Genomic DNA, 19,107 nt, shown 5'->3' on the forward strand with positions numbered 1-19,107 from the left:
AAAGGAGATGTGTAGAAGTCACAGGGTGTGCGCTGAATCTCTGCTGGAAGTGCGTTCCACAGCGTGGGACCCGCAACACTAAATGCCTGATTTCTAGTTGAGCTAAGTTGGGACATACTAATACAACAAACAGCACTCCTCTACATGATCTCAGAGACCAAGCTAGAATATAAGGGGTGTGGTGGTATCGATCCCCAAACCCTGGGTTACTTGGTTTGTGTATTTTGAGTAGCAGCTCAATGCCTGCTTAAGGCTCTCTCGAGGTGCATCTGTACACATAGCATCTTGTACCTCTGTAGAAAATGGGATCAGAGAATAAGGGTCTGTGCAATGCAGCGTTGGAGAAAGTTGCCACTCAAAGTTGCCTGCACCTTCTCCAGTTTGTTAATGGTGATGACAGCTCCTCCTTTCTCAACCTCCATTTTGTTTCTCAGGCTATGGACGGCAGTGCACTCTGCGTGGCTGAGATTGTGGGGAATGCTGTGGTTTCCTGAGGACCTCTGCTTGGGCACGGAGCATCCCAATCTTGTCTAACTGACCTCCCATCAATTTGGCCTACTGGATGACCACCACATTTTGTGCTAGCCTTCTCCCAAATTGGTGCATTCCAGATGTTTTAGAAGACAATTCCTATCAACCCCAGGATTATGTGGCTGTGCTGATTGGGGCTGATGGAAACTGTAGTCCGAAACATCTGGAGGCATCAAGTTGGGAAAGGCTGTCTAACATTCACACTTATTTTAACTGAGTTAATTACCATATTTTTCGCCCTATAGGACGCACTTTTTCCCCTCCAAAAATGAAGGGGAAATGTGGGTGCGTCCTATGGGGCGAATACAGGCTTTCGCTGAGGCTCTCGCTCTCCAGGCTTCAGGAAGCTCTGCGCAACCCTCCAGAGCCCGGCGCCAAGCCATGCCGGCCTCCGGAGGGTCGCGCAGAGCTGCCTGCCCTCCCGGGCTCCGCGCCAGCCCTGTGCCTGGGGGGGAAATAATTTTTTTTCCTTTATTTCCCCCCCCAAAAAAACTAGGTGTGTCCTATAGGGCGGTGCGTCCTATGGGGCAAAAAATACAGTACTTCTGATTCTACAGAAACTAATCTGCTTTACCAGCAAAACACAATTACTACCTGTTTGCATTCCCTCCCACCCCCTCTTTCCTCCCACTGGGTACCACCTATGACTCATATACTATTTTGCTCTGTGATAAGGACAAATCAGAGGAGAATGACCACACTAAGGAGGACCCTCTGTTGACTTTGATAAAATTGCCTTCTGCAATGGATCCAGAGATACAGCATCAATCAAGCATGGAGAAACGACCCTCTCTTTTGGGCTCGGTAGAAACAGAAGTAGCTCATAGGGACAGTCAGTGTGCCAAGGGAAGGGTTTAAAAACCATTAGGAGCATAAGAAGCTTATATTGATTTAGACCAGGGATGTCCAACCAGTAGATCGCGATCTACCGGCAGATCCCCGGCTGATCCTGGCAGATTGCGGGATCCTTATTGTGTACAAAAAGTTACGGAGGGAAGCTAAAAAACTCTGGACAATCCTACCCCCCAAAAAACTCAACAACTCTAGGCAATCCACCCACCCCACGCACACTCCTCCTCACTCAATGACAATGGGTAGATCAGGGATCAGGAACCTTTTTCAGCCGTGGGCCGGTCCACTGTCCCTCAGTCCTTGTAGGGGGCCGGACTATATTTTGAAGGGAAAAAATGAACGAATTCCTATGCCCCACAAATAACCCTGAGATGCATTTTAAATAAAAGGACACATTCTACTCATGTAAAAACACGCTGATTCCCGGACCGTCCACGGGCCAGATTTAGAAGGCGATTGGGCCGCATCCGGCCCACGGACCTTAGGTTCCCTACCCCTGGGATAGCTCACTGCCAGTTTTTTTTTTATATATACTGGGAGTAGATCACAGTCTCTTGGGAGTTGGACATGGCTGATTGAGACTACTGGTCCATCTAGCTCAGAATTGTCTATGCTGACTGGCAGTGGCTCCCCCCTCACAGTATCTGGAGATGCCTCGGGTTGTACTTACAACCTTCTACATGCAAAGCAGATGCTCTGCCACTGAGCTATGTCCTTATGGGAGTTGTTGGGGTTAAACACCTGCCTCTGACTGAACTAATCTTGAGGTGATGACTTCTAGTCCACACAAAAGTGCTCTCTAGCTTACATTCGTTCTTGTTTAAACATTTTTGGCCATTCTGTTGATCTCTTAGGACTTTCTGCTTACAAAAGAGCTGCTCTACCAGTGAGCTACTGCCCTTTCCCTTGACATCAGTAATGGTCCTGGCCATGATCTGAAGGCACATCTGAGGGTACCACCTTAACAAAGCTAAGCAGGTTTGGGTTTGGCCAGGGCCTGGATGGAGGACTGCCTGGAAACCACATGCTATGATCCCTAGGTTCCATGGTGGGAAAAGCAGGATGAAGAGGCAAGAAAATACATTTTAAAAATTAATAATGTTTAAGGAAGGCGATAAAAAACAGCAGCTTTCAGAGAACAAGTAGGCTTCAACTGATTGATATGGGCCCATTGGGACTGGTAGGGCGGTAGCCAAGGAGCCCAACAGTAGGTGGCGCCAGAGCCGATGACAGGCAAAGGCAACAGATGCTAATTTTGTTCCCATCCTCCAACTCCCTGCTGAGCTTTACAAGGGCAACCCTGAGACTAAGGAGGAGGAACTTGACAGCCAGGGCTGATTATAAGAAGGTAGACAAGTGGGCTGTGGCTGAAGGCAGACTGAGATTGGTAGGGCAGTGCCCTATTTGTCCCAATGGATCAGTCGCCACTTTCTTGATGTTTCCTGTTGAGACCCTTTTCTGTCTGTGCAACCTCCAGCAGAGGCAGGTAAACAAAACCCTGTCCCAGCAAAGATGCTGAAAGTGGACGTCAGACATTTTAAAGCAAAGGTCCGAGAGTAGCATTCTCAGTACACGTGGGGGAGAGTCAGGGAAATTTTCAGCATCCCCCAAGGTTATCCAGTGCCACCGAAGGGATTTTCTGCCCGTACGTTTTATGTTTTATTACTCACATCCGTCCTGTTGTCTGTAATTCTTTAGTACACAAATATCAGTTCACCAGTTCCAGACCTTTCCCGTTATCCAGTCTGTTTCTCACACAAGAAGGTCAAAAGGCCCCATGAAGAATTTTTTTTAAAAAAACCCCTCAGAAATATGTAAGTCAGAGAAAGGCTTGGTGCAATATAGAGTGCAGACAGGCTTTAAAAGAACCAAAAAAAATGTTTTGAGACATTCAGAGCTCTTCTTCAGCAGAAAGAAAAACCCAATTTCTAGATACACAAGGTGTACAGCAACTGTGAAAAAGCCAGCTTCCATGTTAGAGATCATTAGGAAAGGGATCAAAAATAAAATCAGCTGAGTTTTAGATGTCTAGTTAAAACTGTTTTATTTCAGGAGGTCTTTGAATTATGAATGGTGTTCTGATTTTTTAAATAAAAAAATCTTATATTTTATGTTTAAAAATCTGAGATTTCCAATTTTTAATGGCAGGGGTGGGAACCTGTGACCCGCCAGATGTTATTGGATTTCAACTCCCATTAGCCCCAGCAGCCAGCATGATCAATGGTCAGGGATGATGGCAGGTGGAGTCAAGCAACATCTTGAAGTCCCTGGGTTTCCCCGCCATTGTCTTAAGGTTTTTGGAAGAGAGAAATATCAACACAGATACCAAGACTTAAAAGCAATGCGTATGTCAATGATGAAAGCATCCTTTATCAATGAATGATTGTACTCAGTGGTGGCTGGTGTCCATTGGGACTGGTGGGGCAGAAGGAAGGGTGACCAACAGTAGGTGGTGTGAGAGTCAATGAGAGGCAGAGCCAACCAATTCTAGTTTTGTCCCCATCTTCCCCCCTGCTGAGTTCTATGGGGGGCAACATTGAGACTAAGGAGGAGGAGGAGGAACCTGATAGGCAGTGCCACCCTCTGGGCCGGATACAAGTCAGAAGCCAGGCAGATGGGAGCTGGCTGAAGGTAGACTGGGATTCGTGAGTAGTACCCCAGTTTCCCTAATGGACCAGCCTCCACTGAGGGTACCAAATCCCCAACTCTTCTTGCAGACCAGCAGAGACAAGAAGAAGATGGAGGAAGCCAAGAACCCAGAGAGCTAGGGACATGAAGAGCATCACAAGCATGGCATGCAAGAAATGGAGGCTGATGGACATGCATTTCGGACCCTAGGACCACTTCTGTACTTACTTCAAGGATTTGCTGCTCCACAGTCAAGTAGGAAGGGAACGGGGAAGGAGAGAAAGGGGACAAGTCAGGATTGACAAGGAGAAACCAAGAAACCTAAAAGCTCAAGGTCGGGAGGGGAAACCTTTTCTAAAACAAGAAAACAAAATGCATATCCCAGCCCTCCAACCTTTTTTAATAAACAGAGTGGGGTGGGAGCCTGTGGCCCTCTAGATCATGGGTAGGCAAACTAAGGCCCGGGGGCTGGATCCGGCCCAATCGCCTTCTGGATCCGGCCTCCGGACGGTCCGGGAATCAGCGTGTTTTTACATGAGTAGAATGTGTGCTTTTATTTAAAATGCATCTCTGAGTTATTTCTGGGGCATAGGAGGCGCCACTGCGGTGTGTGTGGGGGGGAAATGGAGCAGCCCGAATGATCAGAACCCCCATGCCGATCCACACGGCTATTCCCAGACCGTCTGCAGGCTGGATCCAGAAGGCAATTGGGCCAAATCCGGCCCCCGGGCCTTAGTTTGCCGACCCATTTTATACAGTGTTGCACTAGCAGAAGCCATTTACACAAAGCTTCCAGCAACCTGCCCATGCATTTGGTCGCACAACCTTCCTTCGGCACAAAACAGTTCGCCTGCAGAACAAATATACTGACGAGTGACTTTAGCTTAGCACCACTGCGGGTGCAATTGTGGTACAAAGCACAAATAGACAAAGCCATCTTTGCATTTAAGCCAATGATGGCCAACCTTCTTGGTCAGGAGGGTCAAGTAGGGCAAGCCAAAGAGACATTTTTGCTGCCCCAGGAAGTGGGGAAATAATTCTATGCTAGAAATGGCAGACACTCACACCCACAGCTCCCGGAACAAGTGGAGTAAATTATGCAAAACTGCAACAAATATTTATCCACTTCATTTCACCTTGCTGCAATATTGGAAGGTTTTGTAGCTTTTTTGTTTCGTTTAGTAAGAGGGAAAGGGAAGAAAGACAAGGACAGAAAAGAATAAAACACATGGGTCATTGGGAAAACAAGATTCTCAACATGGTGGGCAGGATCTGGGGGCCCAAAGGAAGCTAAAAGAGAAGAGAGAAATATAGAAGCTTCTGTTCCTGCTCAAAGTTGCATTGATCCAGCCTCTGGGTTCTTTGAGCAGATATTTTATATTTGCCTGTGCCATATGTTATTTCTATAACCATAAGGTCTAGAAACATGAATCAAAGTGGAAATCTGAAGAATTTTGCCAAAGGAGCAAGAACTCCGAATCTACTTCTACTCACATCCACATCTTATGTTTAAAGCACATTCGACACACATTGAAAGCATGTGGCAAACCCCCAAAGAATAGTAGGAACTGTATTTTTTATCCTTCACAAAGCTACACTTCCAGCACCCTTAAAAAACTACAGTTCCCATGTTTCCTTGCCGAGGGGGCAGGGAACCAATGGGCTTTAAATGTATGGTGTGAATGTGTCCTCAGAATCCAGAAAGCAGCAGGCTGGATATCTGGATACTTTCCCCCAGCTAGAAATGCTCCCTGTACATTCATGAAAACTCAAAGTGGTCTAGAAGGAAGATTCAGTCTACTTTAAGCTTTCCCCCATCATTCAATGTAAAGGGAGTTATTCCACCCCTGCTGGCAAGGCTGACATGGAACATTCCAGAAAGAGCTTCACCATATACTGCTGCTGAATGCATAATTGGTCTTAATTGCAATAGTGGCCTTGCTGTTTCTGGAATCCTTGCAAAATGGATCATAGATCGGGGCTGGTGGATGATTCCCTCCCCTTTTGAAGACCGTATTACTTCCGGGGGAATCAATCAGGGGGTGAAACCAATGGTGGGAGGTGTTTGGAGGATTGCATAGCACTCCCTGCACCACCTCATTATCTCTCACACCCTCATACACACACACAGACACTCTGCAGATAAAGCAAACAATTCTTAGAGGAATATAGTCCAATTATGGGACGCGGGTGGTGCTGTGGTCTAAACCACTGAGCCTAGGGCTTGCCGATCAGAAGGTCGGCGGTTCGAATCCCCACAGGGTGAGCTCCCATTGCTGGGTCCCTGTTCCTGCCAACCCAGCAGTTCGAAAGCATGTCAAAGTGCAAGTAGATAAAGAGGTACCACCCTGGCGGGAAGGCAAACAGTGTTTCTGTGCGCTGCTTTGGTTCACCAGAAGCGGCTTAGTCATGCTGGCCACATGACCCGGAAGCTGTACGCCGGCTCCCTCGGCCAGTAAAGCGAGATGAGCGCCGCAACCCCAGAGTCGGCCACGACTGGACCTAATGGTCAGGGGTCCCTTTACCTTTTTAATAGCCCAATTCTTAAAGGGGTAGAGGAAGTATGGGCCTGCAGTGTCAGGGTAGGGCGTGTGTGTTTGCCTGCAGACTTTGGGCCAACATAGGAGCATAGGAAGCTCCCTTATACTGAATAAGACCAGTGGATCCATCTAGCCCAGTACTGTCCACACTGACTGGCAGCGGCTCTCCAGCAGCTCTTCCCAGCCCTACCTGGAGATGCCATTGGGAACTGAACCTTGGACCCTCTACCATTTTGCTATGGGCCTCCCCCTCCAACTTCTCTACCACTGCCATAGACCATTCCAGCCATGGGGGGAACTCACCTCTGCTTGAAGGCTCTCGAGTCGTACGATGTGCTGGCTGGTCGATGACTTCTTCTCCCTGAAGTCCTCTTGGAGGACATGTACCTGCATAGAGAGCTGTTTTTCCACCTCCGATGCCTGCAAAAGATGGAAGTGCTGGGCAATCAATCAATCAATCAATAAGGCACCAACAGTTTTAATGTAGAACACTGCCTTGTTATGGTCTTTCCACTGAACACTGGTCTCTTTCTGCTGGCAGAACGGCTCTGTCATCATGGCTGGGCAGCTTCATGTAAGACAGTGACAAATCCCACGTTCCACCAGGTTAGCATTTCCAAAAATACAACTGGGATTCATGATGCACTTAAATAAGTACCGTAATTCCATCAGATGCTAGGACTTACTACACCTTATCGATATGTGCTGCTATAGATGGAGAATTAATGCTCTTCCATTTGGGCATTGATCAAAAATCTTATAGCTGTAAACAGGTGAACTTTCAGATCTGTACTCAAAGCAGGTACATGTCGTTGGTGTAAGTCACCTAACAATACCACTAGAGGACAAAGGAGAACAGCATAACTTGTGATGGAGCAGGTAGAGAACCTGTAGCTCTCCAAATGCCCTCAGCCCCAGCAAGCATAGGACAGAGAAGATGGGAGTTGTAGTGCTATAGGTTCCCCATTCCTATTGTAATGGAAGTGTCTTCCAAATTCTAAGGTCGCTTGGCTGACTGATGTAAAGTACAGGGTTGCATCCTAATTTCAGTTTGACATTGGGTCTGTCTAACTCTAATTGTGCATTAGATGAGGTGTGGGGAACCTCTGACCCTCAAGGTATTGCCGAACTACAATTCCCATCAGCACCAGCCAGTGTGGTCAATGGCCAGGGACGATGGGAGTTGTAGTTCAGCAACATTTGGAGGGCTAGAGCTTTCTCGCATCTGCATTAGACACTTAAACAACCAATCACACTTGATAAACCCATGCGGAGAAATGTCTTCCACCTCAGAGTGCAGAAGCATCAAGGTCCCCCAGTACTGAAGGTTCACAGGAATAAAGCTTTGGGGATAGCCACTTTCCTGCAGGGTTGATGTTGCTTTTTAAAAAGGAAACAAAAAGTGAGACCGGGAATTGGTTCCAGTTATTCACAAATTGCCCTAGGATGTTCCCAAAGGAAATCATTACCATTCTGTTTTGCAAAAAGTAAAAATAGACCTCGTTTAGCGCCAGAGGCACCCATCTCCCAGCAACTAAAAATGAGATGTGCTGAATGAAGAATGAAGCCTGAGCATTCGAAATAATCCATTGATAAAGAGTTGCCTGCTATATATTTTAAAGAAAAGGCATTCCCACATCAAACATGGAACCAGCCTCATGGCTGCAGAAGGCTACCCTGTGTGTTTATAGCTGAGGTAACATTTCAGCTGGGACATCAGGTTCAAAGTTTACACTTTTTATCTGGCACAGCAGGGGGGGGAGAATCTCAAGCATGAGGGTCCTCATTACTCCCCCACTTGCCCCAATTTGCAAAAACACACCTTTCTTTAGTGTTTTTTTAATTGTTAAAATAATTCAACATTAATACACATACAAACATACATTTCATACAACATACCTACATACATACAACATACCTACAACATACCTACACTCAGTCCCACAGATAATTCCCATCACCATCCACCACCCCTCACCCTTTGTGTTAGACTTCCAATCTACTCAACTGCAATTTCTTTCCACTTCTATTACTTTCTTTCACACACCTTTAACCTAATTTCATACTTCTTTTTCTATTGCACATTGTTATCCATCTTATTTAGTATTCCAATATTTGAAACGAAACTTGTTTATTCTAATAGGAGTTCTGATTTTTCGATATAGTTTTGCAAGTATCTTTTAAACACCTTCCAGTCCCTGTCTGCCTTCTCTTTTGAGATCCTTCCAATTTCTCCCATTGTTTTGGATATATTGTAGTACTCCAATAATTTGGCAAGCCACTCTGTCTTTGTTGGTACAGTACCACTTTTCCAATTTTTCGCAATCAATAGCCTTGCGGCTACTGTTGCGTATAAATATAAAGTCTTGTCTTCTTCCTTTAGGCTTCCCACCAGTATGGTGTAGTGGTTAAGAGCGGTAGTCTCGTAATCTGGGGAACCGGGTTCGCGTCTCCGCTCCTCCACATGCAGCTGCTGGGTGACCTTGGGCCAGTCACACTTCTTTGAAGTCTCTCAGCCCCACTCACCCCACAGAGTGTTTGTTGTGGGGGAGGAAGGGAAAGGAGAATGTTAGCCGCTTTGAGACTCCTTTGGGTAGTGATAAAGCGGGATATCAAATCCAAACTCTTCCTCCTCTTCTTCTTCCTGGTACTATTCCCAATTAAAAAAAAAAGTGTTTTTGACTAGCTGAAGGGCGTGTGAGAGTGCGTGGAAATCGTCCTACTGCACAAAAGTAGAATTTACATTCAATGCTCTGCCTACTTTTGCCCCTGACTCCTCCTGCCACTGGCATGTGGTCCCAGAAGGCTGCTCAGAAAGGAATACAGTCCTTGAGCTCTGGTTCGCCAGAAAGCAGCTTAGTCATGCTGGCCACATGACCCGGAAGCTGTACACCGGCTCCCTCGGCCAGTAAAGCGAGATGAGCGCCACAACCCCAGAGTTGGCCATGACTGAACCTAATGATCAGGGGTCCCTTTACCTTTACAACTGATGAAGTGGTATAAAAGTGCTTAAATATACAGTGGTACCTCGGGTTAAGTACTTAATTCGTTCCGGAGGTCCGTTCTTAACCTGAAACTGTTCTTAACCTGAAGCACCACTTTAGCTAATGGGGCCTCCTGCTGCCGCCGTGCTGCTGCTGCAGCACAATTTCTGTTCTCATCCTGAAGCAAAGTTCTTAACCCGAGGTAATATTTCTGGGTTAGCGGAGTCTGTAACCTGAAGCGTATGTAACCTGAAGCGTATGTAACCTGAGGTACCACTGTATGGTGTGGAGTGTGACCTGTGCTTCTTAAATTGGTGCGCATGCAGTGCTCCCCCTGCTGGCAACAAAAATGCATTGCAGCAAGAACTGAGGATGTGCACTGGGCTACTAAGGAGGGCAAGAGCTTCACTCTGACCCCAGGAAAGTGGCTTATGCACAAGTGACCTCAGTGGCTTTGTCTGCTGTACTGCAGGCAGGTGGGGGAGAGAGAGTGCCATGTGTCATGATGATGAGCTAAGTGACCATCTGTTTGCTTCTTGTGTAGATGCCAGTGCGAGTGTGCAGGTCTGTGCAGACTCAGAGTTAATAAGATTATGGTCCTGATACAGGGTTACGTCTAAGCCATCTACCATCTGTCCTCTGACACCTTAAAGAAGAATCTCTGTTCCCATTTAGATGGGATATAGATATAGGATATAGGATATAGATATAGGATATACACTGCTGGGTCAGGTATCAAGGTTCTTTTAACATCTTGGCTGTTATCCCTGGAAGACCTGCTCCTTGTCTTGCAGGCCTTTTCCCACCTGGCTTTGGAGGCTGGGGCCCTGACTGACTCCAGCTACGAAAGCTGAAGCTGCTGAATAAACTATTGGATTGGGGTATTATTTAAGGGTTTTGTTGCAGGCAGGGTTGCTGCTGTTTTTGATTATTTTTTTGCAACTTCATTTTAGATCTTGTTATGATTTATGTGGAAATTTTTAATTTGGTTGTGTTTAAGGAAGTTTTTAATGACTGATGTTTTAATGTATTTTTAATCTTTTGTTGGAACAGCCCAGAGTGGCTGGGGAAACCCAGCCAGATGGGCGGGGTATAAGTAATTTTTATCATCATTATTATTTTTAATACATTATTATTATTAACTTTTTGATGTCTTATATATTATTTATGGCCATTTTGTTATGCTGGTAATTATGTATTTTTTCATGTTGTAAGCCCCCTTGTGCATGGTTTTAACTATGGAAAGGTAGCATACAAATAAAATTATGTATGTGTGTATGAAATTTACAAGGCCATTAACAACTTGGTTCTGGGATACCTCAAGGGCAGCCTGATTCCTTATATCCTGGGCCTGATCACTGAAGTCTTCAGGGGAGTCACCGCTCTGATTTTTAATGCCCATACAGCCTGGGACTGAGATATCTACCTTTTGCTATATAAACCTTTATAGGAAAGGCCATAGTTCGATGGTAGAACATCTGCTCTGCATGCAGAAAATTCAGTCCCCAGCCTCTCCAAGTAGGGTTGGGGGTGTCCCCTGTCTGAAACCTTGGAGAGCCCCTGCCAATGTGTAGAAAATCCTGAGCTAGATGGACCAAGAGTCTGACTTGGTATAGGGTAGCTTCCGCTGTCCCTATGAAAATTGGGACATATACTATAACATAATAATAATAACAATTTTTTATTTATACCCCACCCTCCCCGGCCATGACCGGGCTAAGGGTGGCTAACACCAAATATAAAACACAGTACAAGCATTTCAAACAAACAAACAAACAGTTGATTAAAATATACGTAGGTTAAAATACAGTTTAAAATACAGCTTGAAATGCAGCCTCGTTTTAGTGGTAGTCCATAAATCAAGACCATAAGGGGAGAAAACCTCAAATATTCACCAGGGCCAACTATCCATGCTGGTCCTACATGGGCCAGCAAAAAGAGCCGAGGGAAAACTTATATACAAAATCCCATATAAGGGGTTCCATCAAAAAATAAATAAAAAATGAGAGGGGGGTCAGACTGAGTCCAGCCCAGAGGCCAGGCGGAACAGCTACATATTGCATTATGATATTCTGTGAAGGCTGTTCTTTGCATCCTACCAAAATTCGAATGTCTGAATGCAAGGTACTTATGAGCATCTCCAAGACCACTTCCTGTTCTCCCTTCTTAGGATTCCTCATCTTAAAAAAAACAACTTGGGACCAGGTGGCCTTTCAAACAGAGGAAAGTTGGATTTCTAGATCTGCCTGACTCCCCGGCAGCCTTCTGCTACTTGCTGAAGCTTTTCGTTTAGACAGGTATTTACGAAGCATCCTGACCTCTTAATTTTAATTCTATTGGCGTGTGAAACCTTGGCTTTAAGCCATCGATTGTCCATCTTCCTTTTAAAACTATCGCCGCTGATTATTGATTTGCCTTTTGTTGCAGTTTAAGAGTGCGGGGTGAGCTGCCGTGAAACATTTTATCGGGAAAGTGAGATGATAAATAAATAAATGCAATTTCCCCACAAGACAGGGACAGTACACTTGAGCCTCTCAGGCAGTATTTTAATTTGCCACTTCTGGGATTGTTGGGAAAGCAGAAGGCACAGTGATAACCCATTCAAGCCAATGTAGGCTTCGCAGTTGCACCGCAACACCCACACAGCAGCATTTAGCAACTCTTGTGTGATATTGGCCTATGCCACAGCCAGACCCACAAGTGATAATGCCGGGAGCCCCCTGTGGCGATCACACAGGGTCCCTGGACGTTTGACAGTCTACTGATCCCTGTGCCACCACTGTGTTTGCTTCCCAGCTGCCACCAACCCGTTTCTCTTGTGTACACACGGAGTCCAGACAGTTGTTAACATTAAAAAATAATCAAGCTTATTTAATAAGCATGAACAAGTTTATGGTTTCAGATAATTTTTCTTGTCAGTTTCTTAATCTTAGGTTCTTTACTGACCTATACCTTCCTAATAACTTCTAACTGATTATCCCAACTGTCTATCTGACTCCTCCTAACGGTTTCTCTCTCTCACACACATCAAAACTAGACCAACCCACAGACTTATCTCCTCCCTCTTCCTTCTCCAACTCCCAACTGACTTCCAAACAACTCCAATTCTAACTCTGACTCCTCCCCTTGGTTCCCACTGGCCAATCACTTCACACTCATTTAACCCTTTCCTTATGACCCACCTAAGAGGGCAAACACCACACCCCCATACAAGTGTTCAAAGTAGTTTCCCCCACATAATGGGTGGTGCCCAGTGGGACTGGTAGAGTGGAAGGTTGGAAGGCCGGCAGTAGGTGAGGCGAGAGATAAGGACAGACAGAGCCAATGCATTCTTGTCTCCATCCCGCTGAGTTCCACAGAGGAAATGCAGAGACTATGGAAAAGGAAGTTGATGCCCAGGGCTAAACCTTGGCCTGGTTGTAAGCAACAAGGTAGTCAAGTGGGACTGAGGTTGGTGGGGCAATGCCCCATTCTTCCCAGTGGACCAGCCTCCATGGCTACACAGTGTGCCACTCATGGCATCCAGGCTGCAAGTAAGCTCAACCAGCTTGTTGCTTGCAAAAGAAAAACAAAACCATTGAACCAATTCCACTGGGGGACATAGCCTCACTGTTCCATAATAACCCCCGACTGTGTGCTAAAGCTATTTTAAAACAGGATTACTTGCAGCGTAAGCTGTTCGTTGAACAGCCTTTTGTGGATTGCCAAGCATGTGGAAGATAGTGGAATATACAGTGGACGCTCGGGTTGCGAACGTGATCCGTGCAGGATGCATGTTCGCAACCCGCAGCACCTGCAACCTGCAGCGGAGCGTCTGCGCACGTGCGGGTTGTGATTCGGTGCTTCTGCGCATAGTGCGATTTAGCACTTCTGCGTATGCACGACCGCCAAAACCCGGAAGTAACCCGTTCCGGTACTTCCGGGTTTCGGCGGTCCGTAACCCGAAAAAATACAACCTGAAGCGTCTGTAACCCGAGGTATGACTGTATACTCAAACCAAAAACTCCAGGTATTTAGTTTACAAGAAGGCTTTCAGAAACAGCCCTGTTGTTTCATGGCTGCCAGAGAGAGCATCCATGGAGAGAATGGTTTCAATGTTTATTTTTATCCAAAGGGCACGCTGAGGTTCACAGTGCGTTTTTCTTAAGCAATGTTCTCAACGAGGTAAGCCCCAAGAAGGGCAGCCAGATTCAGGAATCACAACTGGGCCCTGTAATGGAAGGTTGCTGCATGTTTTATACTTGTGCAAACGTCTGGACCACCCCCAAACCTGCCAGTACCTCCCCATCATACACAAATTGTGCATTTCATCTAAGGTATCATTCCTGTGCTTGATAATGGGAAATTATTTAAACAGCCAGTCATCTGTATGTTCGTGTAAAGTTGTGTAAAGAAAAGGTGAGCAATGCGTGCATAAAATTATGCATTGTGAAGCTGTGGAGAAAATGCTAGAACTCATTAGTCATCTGATGAAGCTGAATGTTCGGAGATACAAGACGGACAACAGAAAGTACTTCTTCCCACAGCGCAAAGTTATACAGTGGTACCTCGGTTTACATACACTTCAGGTTACATACGCTTCAGGTTACAGACTCCGCTAACCCAGAAATAGTGCTTTAGATTAAGAACTTTGCTTCGGGATAAGAACAGAAATCGTGCTGTGGCAGCAGGAGGCCCCATTAGTTAAAGTGGTGCTTCAGGTTAAGAACAGTTTCAGGTTAAGTACGGACCCCCGGAATGAATTAAGTACTTAACCCAAGGTACCACTGTATGCAGTTCACTCCTTCATGAGGTAGTGATGGCCAGCAACTGGGCTGGCTTTAAAAGATTAGACAAATTCATGCAGGATAAGGCTATCAAAGCCTTCTAGCCATGATGGATTCTTTCTGCCTCTCTCTCCACTGTCAGAGGCCGTATGCCTCAAAATACCAGTTCCTGGGAATCACAATGTGGGAGGGGGCTGTTGTGCTCAGGGTCTGATTGTGGGATTGTTTTATTAATCTGTATTTTATTATGATGTTTTTTAAATATTGGAAGCTACCTTGAATCCCAGCTTTTGAGACAGGTGGGATATAAATACATTAAATAAATAATAATGGATAATCTAATAAAGCAGAGTGATGTGTAGGCAATCCAGGATAAGCCCGCCATTAATGCACTATGGTTGGATGGTTACGTGGAAGCCGGTTGAAGTTAAATCCTTCGAAGACAGAGGTCCTCAGGCTGGGACGGGACGATATGGGATTGGGGGGGGGGGGCAACTCCCATCTCTTGCGGGGGTGCAATTAGTGCCAGCACCGTCCGTTAAGAGTTTGGGTGTAATCTTCGATACCTCCCTCTCTATGGAGGCGCAGATTACAGCTATAACAAAAGCGGCATTTTTTCATCTCCGCCAAGCTAAGCAGTTGGCCCCTTATCTCTCTCGCCCTGACCTAGCCACTGTGATCCACGCGACGGTCACCTCCAGACTGGATTATTGTATCTCGTTCTACGTGGGGCTGCCCTTGAGACTGACCCAGAAACTCCAGGGGGTGCAGAATGCCGCGGCGAGACTCCTTATGGGGTCTTCGCTGCAAGATCACATTCATCCAGTACTATACCAGCTGCACTGGCTCCCGGTGGAGTACAGGATCAGGTTTAAGGTGCTGGTTTTAACCTTTAAAGCCCTATACGGCCTATGACCCTCGTACCTACGGGACCGCCTCTCCTGGTATGCCCCACAGAGGAACCTACGGTCTGCAAATAAAAACATCCTGAAGGTCCCAGGCCTCAGAGAGGTTAGGTTGGCCTCAACTAGAGCCAGGGCTTTCTCGGCTGTGGCTCCAATCTGGTGAAACGCTCTGTCACAAGAGACTAGGGCCCTGTGGGACCTGACATCTTTCCGCAGGGCCTGCAAGACAGAGTTGTTCCACCAGGCCTTTGGTCAGGGCCCAGCCTGACTCCCTCCTCTGGCAACCTGCACAGAATTTTGCTTAACGGTTGCCATTAATTTGATTTTAATTAATTTTTATAATGAAATGTTTTTAGAATGTTGGATTATTTGATTGTTTGATTATTTGATTGTTGTTAGCCGCCCTGAGCCCGGCTTCGGCTGGGGAGGGCAGGATATAAATAAAATTTATTATTATTATTATTATTATTATTATTATTATTATTATTGCTTCAATGACTTGTTACGGAATAGCCCCCTCCAGCAAAAACAGGTGACCCTGTGACTATATGGACACCTCGCTTCTGAAAAACATCACAAAATGATATATGCTCAAACTGTTGGATTTGCTTTTTTGTTGTTGTTCCAAAATAATAAAAATATAGGGTAAAAAAGGACCGTTCCCTGTAACATCCCTACTGCTCAACAGCTATTTCTTTTTAAAAGGACATTCGCTGAGCCCCCAGTGACCACTTGCAGACGTCACTGCCGTGTCTCCCACGGTATCTGCAGCCTCACGGTAACAGAATTGCAGGGGGGAAAATCCAGGAACCACCATCCTTGTTTCCGTGGCAACACCAGCCGACTGGGACACTGTGATATACAGTCGCCTAGCAACCAGCGACAAGAGCTCCTGAGCCGCTCTGGAAATTGCAAATAAGCCATCCAGGCTGAGATTGATCGCCCTGAGGCAAAGGAGGGGCGAGGCACATTGCTGTGCAATCCGAAGCGCTGACTGTTCTGGTACAAGAAGGATGAGGGGAAATGCACACGTCATCCCTGGCTTCTGGGGACAGGAGGGATACGGGAGCTGAAGGAAGGGGACGTGTGCCTTCCGAAGCAGCAAGAAGAGCCAAACATAGGAAACTGCCTTATACTGACTCACATCAGTGGTCCAATTAGCTCAATATTGTCTACACAGTTTGGCAGCAGCTCTCCACGGTTTAAGATAAGGAGTCTATCCCAATAATAATAATAATAATAATTTATTATTTGTATCCCACCCATCTGGCTGGGTTTCCTCAGCCACTCTGGGCGGCTTCCACAGAGACCAAAAATACACTAAAATGTCACACATTAAAAACTTCCCTGAACAGGGCTGCCATAAGATGTCTTCTGAATGTCAGGTAGTTGTTTATCGCTTTGACATCTGATGGGAGGGTGTTCCACAGGGCGGGTGCCACTACCAAGAAGGCCCTCTGCCTGGTTCCCTGTAGCTTTGCTTCTCGCAATGAGGGAACAGCCAGAAGGCCCTCGGCGCTGGACCTCAGTGTCCGGGCAGAATGATGGGGGTGGAGACGCTCCTTCAGGTATACTGGAGGTGTTGGGAATTGAATGTGGAACCGTCTACAGTGGTACCTCAGGTTACGTACTTAATTCCTTCCGGAGGTCCGTATTTAACCTGAAACTGTTCTTAACCTGAAGCACCACTTTAGCTAATGGGGCCTCCTGCTGCCGCCGGGCCGCCGGAGCACAATTTCTGTTCTCATCCTGAAGCAAAGTTCTTAACCTGAAGCACTATTTCTGGGTTAGCGGAGTCTGTAACCTGAAGTGTATGTAACCTGAAGCGTATGCAACCTGAGGTACCACTGTACATGCAAAACAGATGCTGTACATCAGGCACGTCCAACTCCCCAGAGACTGTGATCTACTCCCCGTATAAAAAAAACTGGCAGTGATCTACCATCCATTGTCATTGGATGGAGGAGGTGGATGGGTTGCCCAGAGTTCTTCAGCTTTTATCTGTTAACTTTCGGTAAACTTTATTTAATCCCACGATCGATAAGGGTCCCGCGATCTACCAGGATCAGCCGGGGATCTACTGGTAGATCGCAACCTACTGGTTGGACATGCCTGCTGTACGTGGTTCTTCACTATACTGAGTCAGAACCTTGGTCCATCTAGCTCAGTAATGTCAGAAGTCAGCAAACCTTTTAAGCAGGTTCAGCAGGTCCACTGTCCCTCAGGCCTTTTGAAGGGCCGGACAATATTTTGAAGGTGAAAAAAGAACAAATTCCTATGCCCCACAAATAACCCAGAGATGCATTTTAAATAAAAGGACACATTCTACTCATGTGAAAACACACTGATTCCCGGACCGTCCACGGGCCGGATTTGGAAGACGATTGGGCCGGATCCGGTCCCTGGGTCTTAGTTTGCCTACCCATGCTCTACACAAGGGGTTGTCAATCTGGTCCCTACCACCCACTAGTGGGCATTGCAGGATTCTAGGTGGGCGGTAGGGGGTTCTGCAGCACAAGCTGAAATCCTCCTTCCATTGAGCACTCGTGGGTGGTAAGGAAATTTTACCATCAAGAAAGATGCATTAGGGGGCAGTAGGTATAAAAAGGTTGACTACCCCGGGTCTACATTGACTGGCAGTAGCTCTTCAGGGCTTCAGCTAGGGAGTCTCTCTCCCAGCCCTGCCTGATGTTAGGGGCTGAACCTGCAACCTTATGAATACAAAAGAGATGTTCCAGCACTGAGCCGCAATCCTTTCCAAGAAGACATTTTCAGGCAACCTTTCCAGTATGTGTTAACTTCAAGCACACATTGCTGAATAATGAGATCCTTCTCAGGTCTCATTGTTCATTTGCAAAACAGACACAGCAAAAGTATAAATGCACACAGAGAAGGGCTGCAATTAGGGATGGAGGAGAAATTTGGTAGTCTTTTAGTGTGAACCTACCTAATGAGCAGCTTCTGAAACACAGCTATCCTTTGATATTTGCCCTTCTCCAAAAATTGTGATTCAGCTCTCCAACAAAATAGCATGACCCCAAATGCAACTATTAGGGGGGGAGAATGCCTAAAATGCATATATTATATGTGGAAATAATATGCAAAAACCAGCTTGCAGAATGGTGGATATAACAGGGGAAATAACGTACAAAAACGTGTCAATTGGGGAAAATTTGCACTAAAATGCTGGCGAATTTTCACTTGCAAAAATGTACGTTAGGCAAAACTGCACACAAACATGTGAATGTCAGAAATTTGACTGAAATACTGATGAATATTTTTAAATATTTTCATTTGAAATAATAAAAAATCGTGAACTGATGAAAAAAGTGGAAAGTTGCACGTAAGACTGGAAAAATGAGAAACAGAGAAAAAGTGAAATTGACATAGGAAGGTTGGGAAAGGATGAGGTTTTCTTCAGGTATTTGGGTCCCAAGACATTTAGGTCTTTGACAGAGCCATAGCTACGGGGTGGGGGTGGGGAGATAGCCAGGTTTTTTGCCCCAGGTGAAGCCTCCAGAGGGGTGCTATTGAGGCTCCCAGCCTCTGTCTGTGTGTGTGTGTGTGTGTGTGTGTGTGTGTTTGTATGCAAGTGTGTGTGTGTGCAGTAGGGTGCGTGTGTGTGTGTGTGTGTGTCTGTGCGCGCACCAAACTGGGTCTTTGACCAGGGTGAAATAAAGCCTAATTTTGCCCCAAGCCACAGCCTTTTTGAAAAGGAAAAGATATGCTCAAATCCTTTTAGAGTAGGGTGTGAAACCTTTTTCAGCCTGAGGGCTGCATACCTGTCTGGGCAACCTTCCAGGAGCCCCGTGCTGTGGAGAGCGGGGACCAGAGGCAAACATGGGCAGAGCAAAAAATGCAAATTTTACCTTTATACAGCAGGCTAGTTTCTCCCAGCACC

At 46.1% G+C, this 19,107-nt stretch overlaps 1 protein-coding gene across 5 annotated transcripts in view; it reads right to left on the minus strand.

Annotated features, from left to right (window-relative positions):
* BICDL1 (BICD family like cargo adaptor 1) overlaps window positions 1–19,107 on the minus strand; it is a 65,621-nt gene that overhangs the window by 32,067 nt on the left and 14,447 nt on the right. For 3 of the 5 annotated variants that reach the window (XR_014542394.1, XM_083590155.1, XM_083590157.1), the window contains exons 3-4: window positions 6,855–6,971; window positions 4,240–4,251 (exon numbers count right to left, since the gene is read on the minus strand). Coding sequence is in view for 4 of the 5 variants with exons in the window: in XM_083590155.1 (XP_083446281.1) it covers window positions 4,240–4,251; window positions 6,855–6,971 (129 nt within the window). In the remaining variant the exon portion in view is untranslated. The remainder of the gene's footprint in view (window positions 1–4,239; window positions 4,252–6,854; window positions 6,972–19,107) is intronic. The other 2 variants (XM_083590156.1, XM_083590158.1) reach the window with 1 other exon arrangement.

This window comes from Podarcis filfolensis, assembly GCF_964270895.1.
Source record: "Podarcis filfolensis genome assembly, chromosome: 16".
NCBI classification, from domain to species: domain Eukaryota; kingdom Metazoa; phylum Chordata; class Lepidosauria; order Squamata; family Lacertidae; genus Podarcis; species Podarcis filfolensis.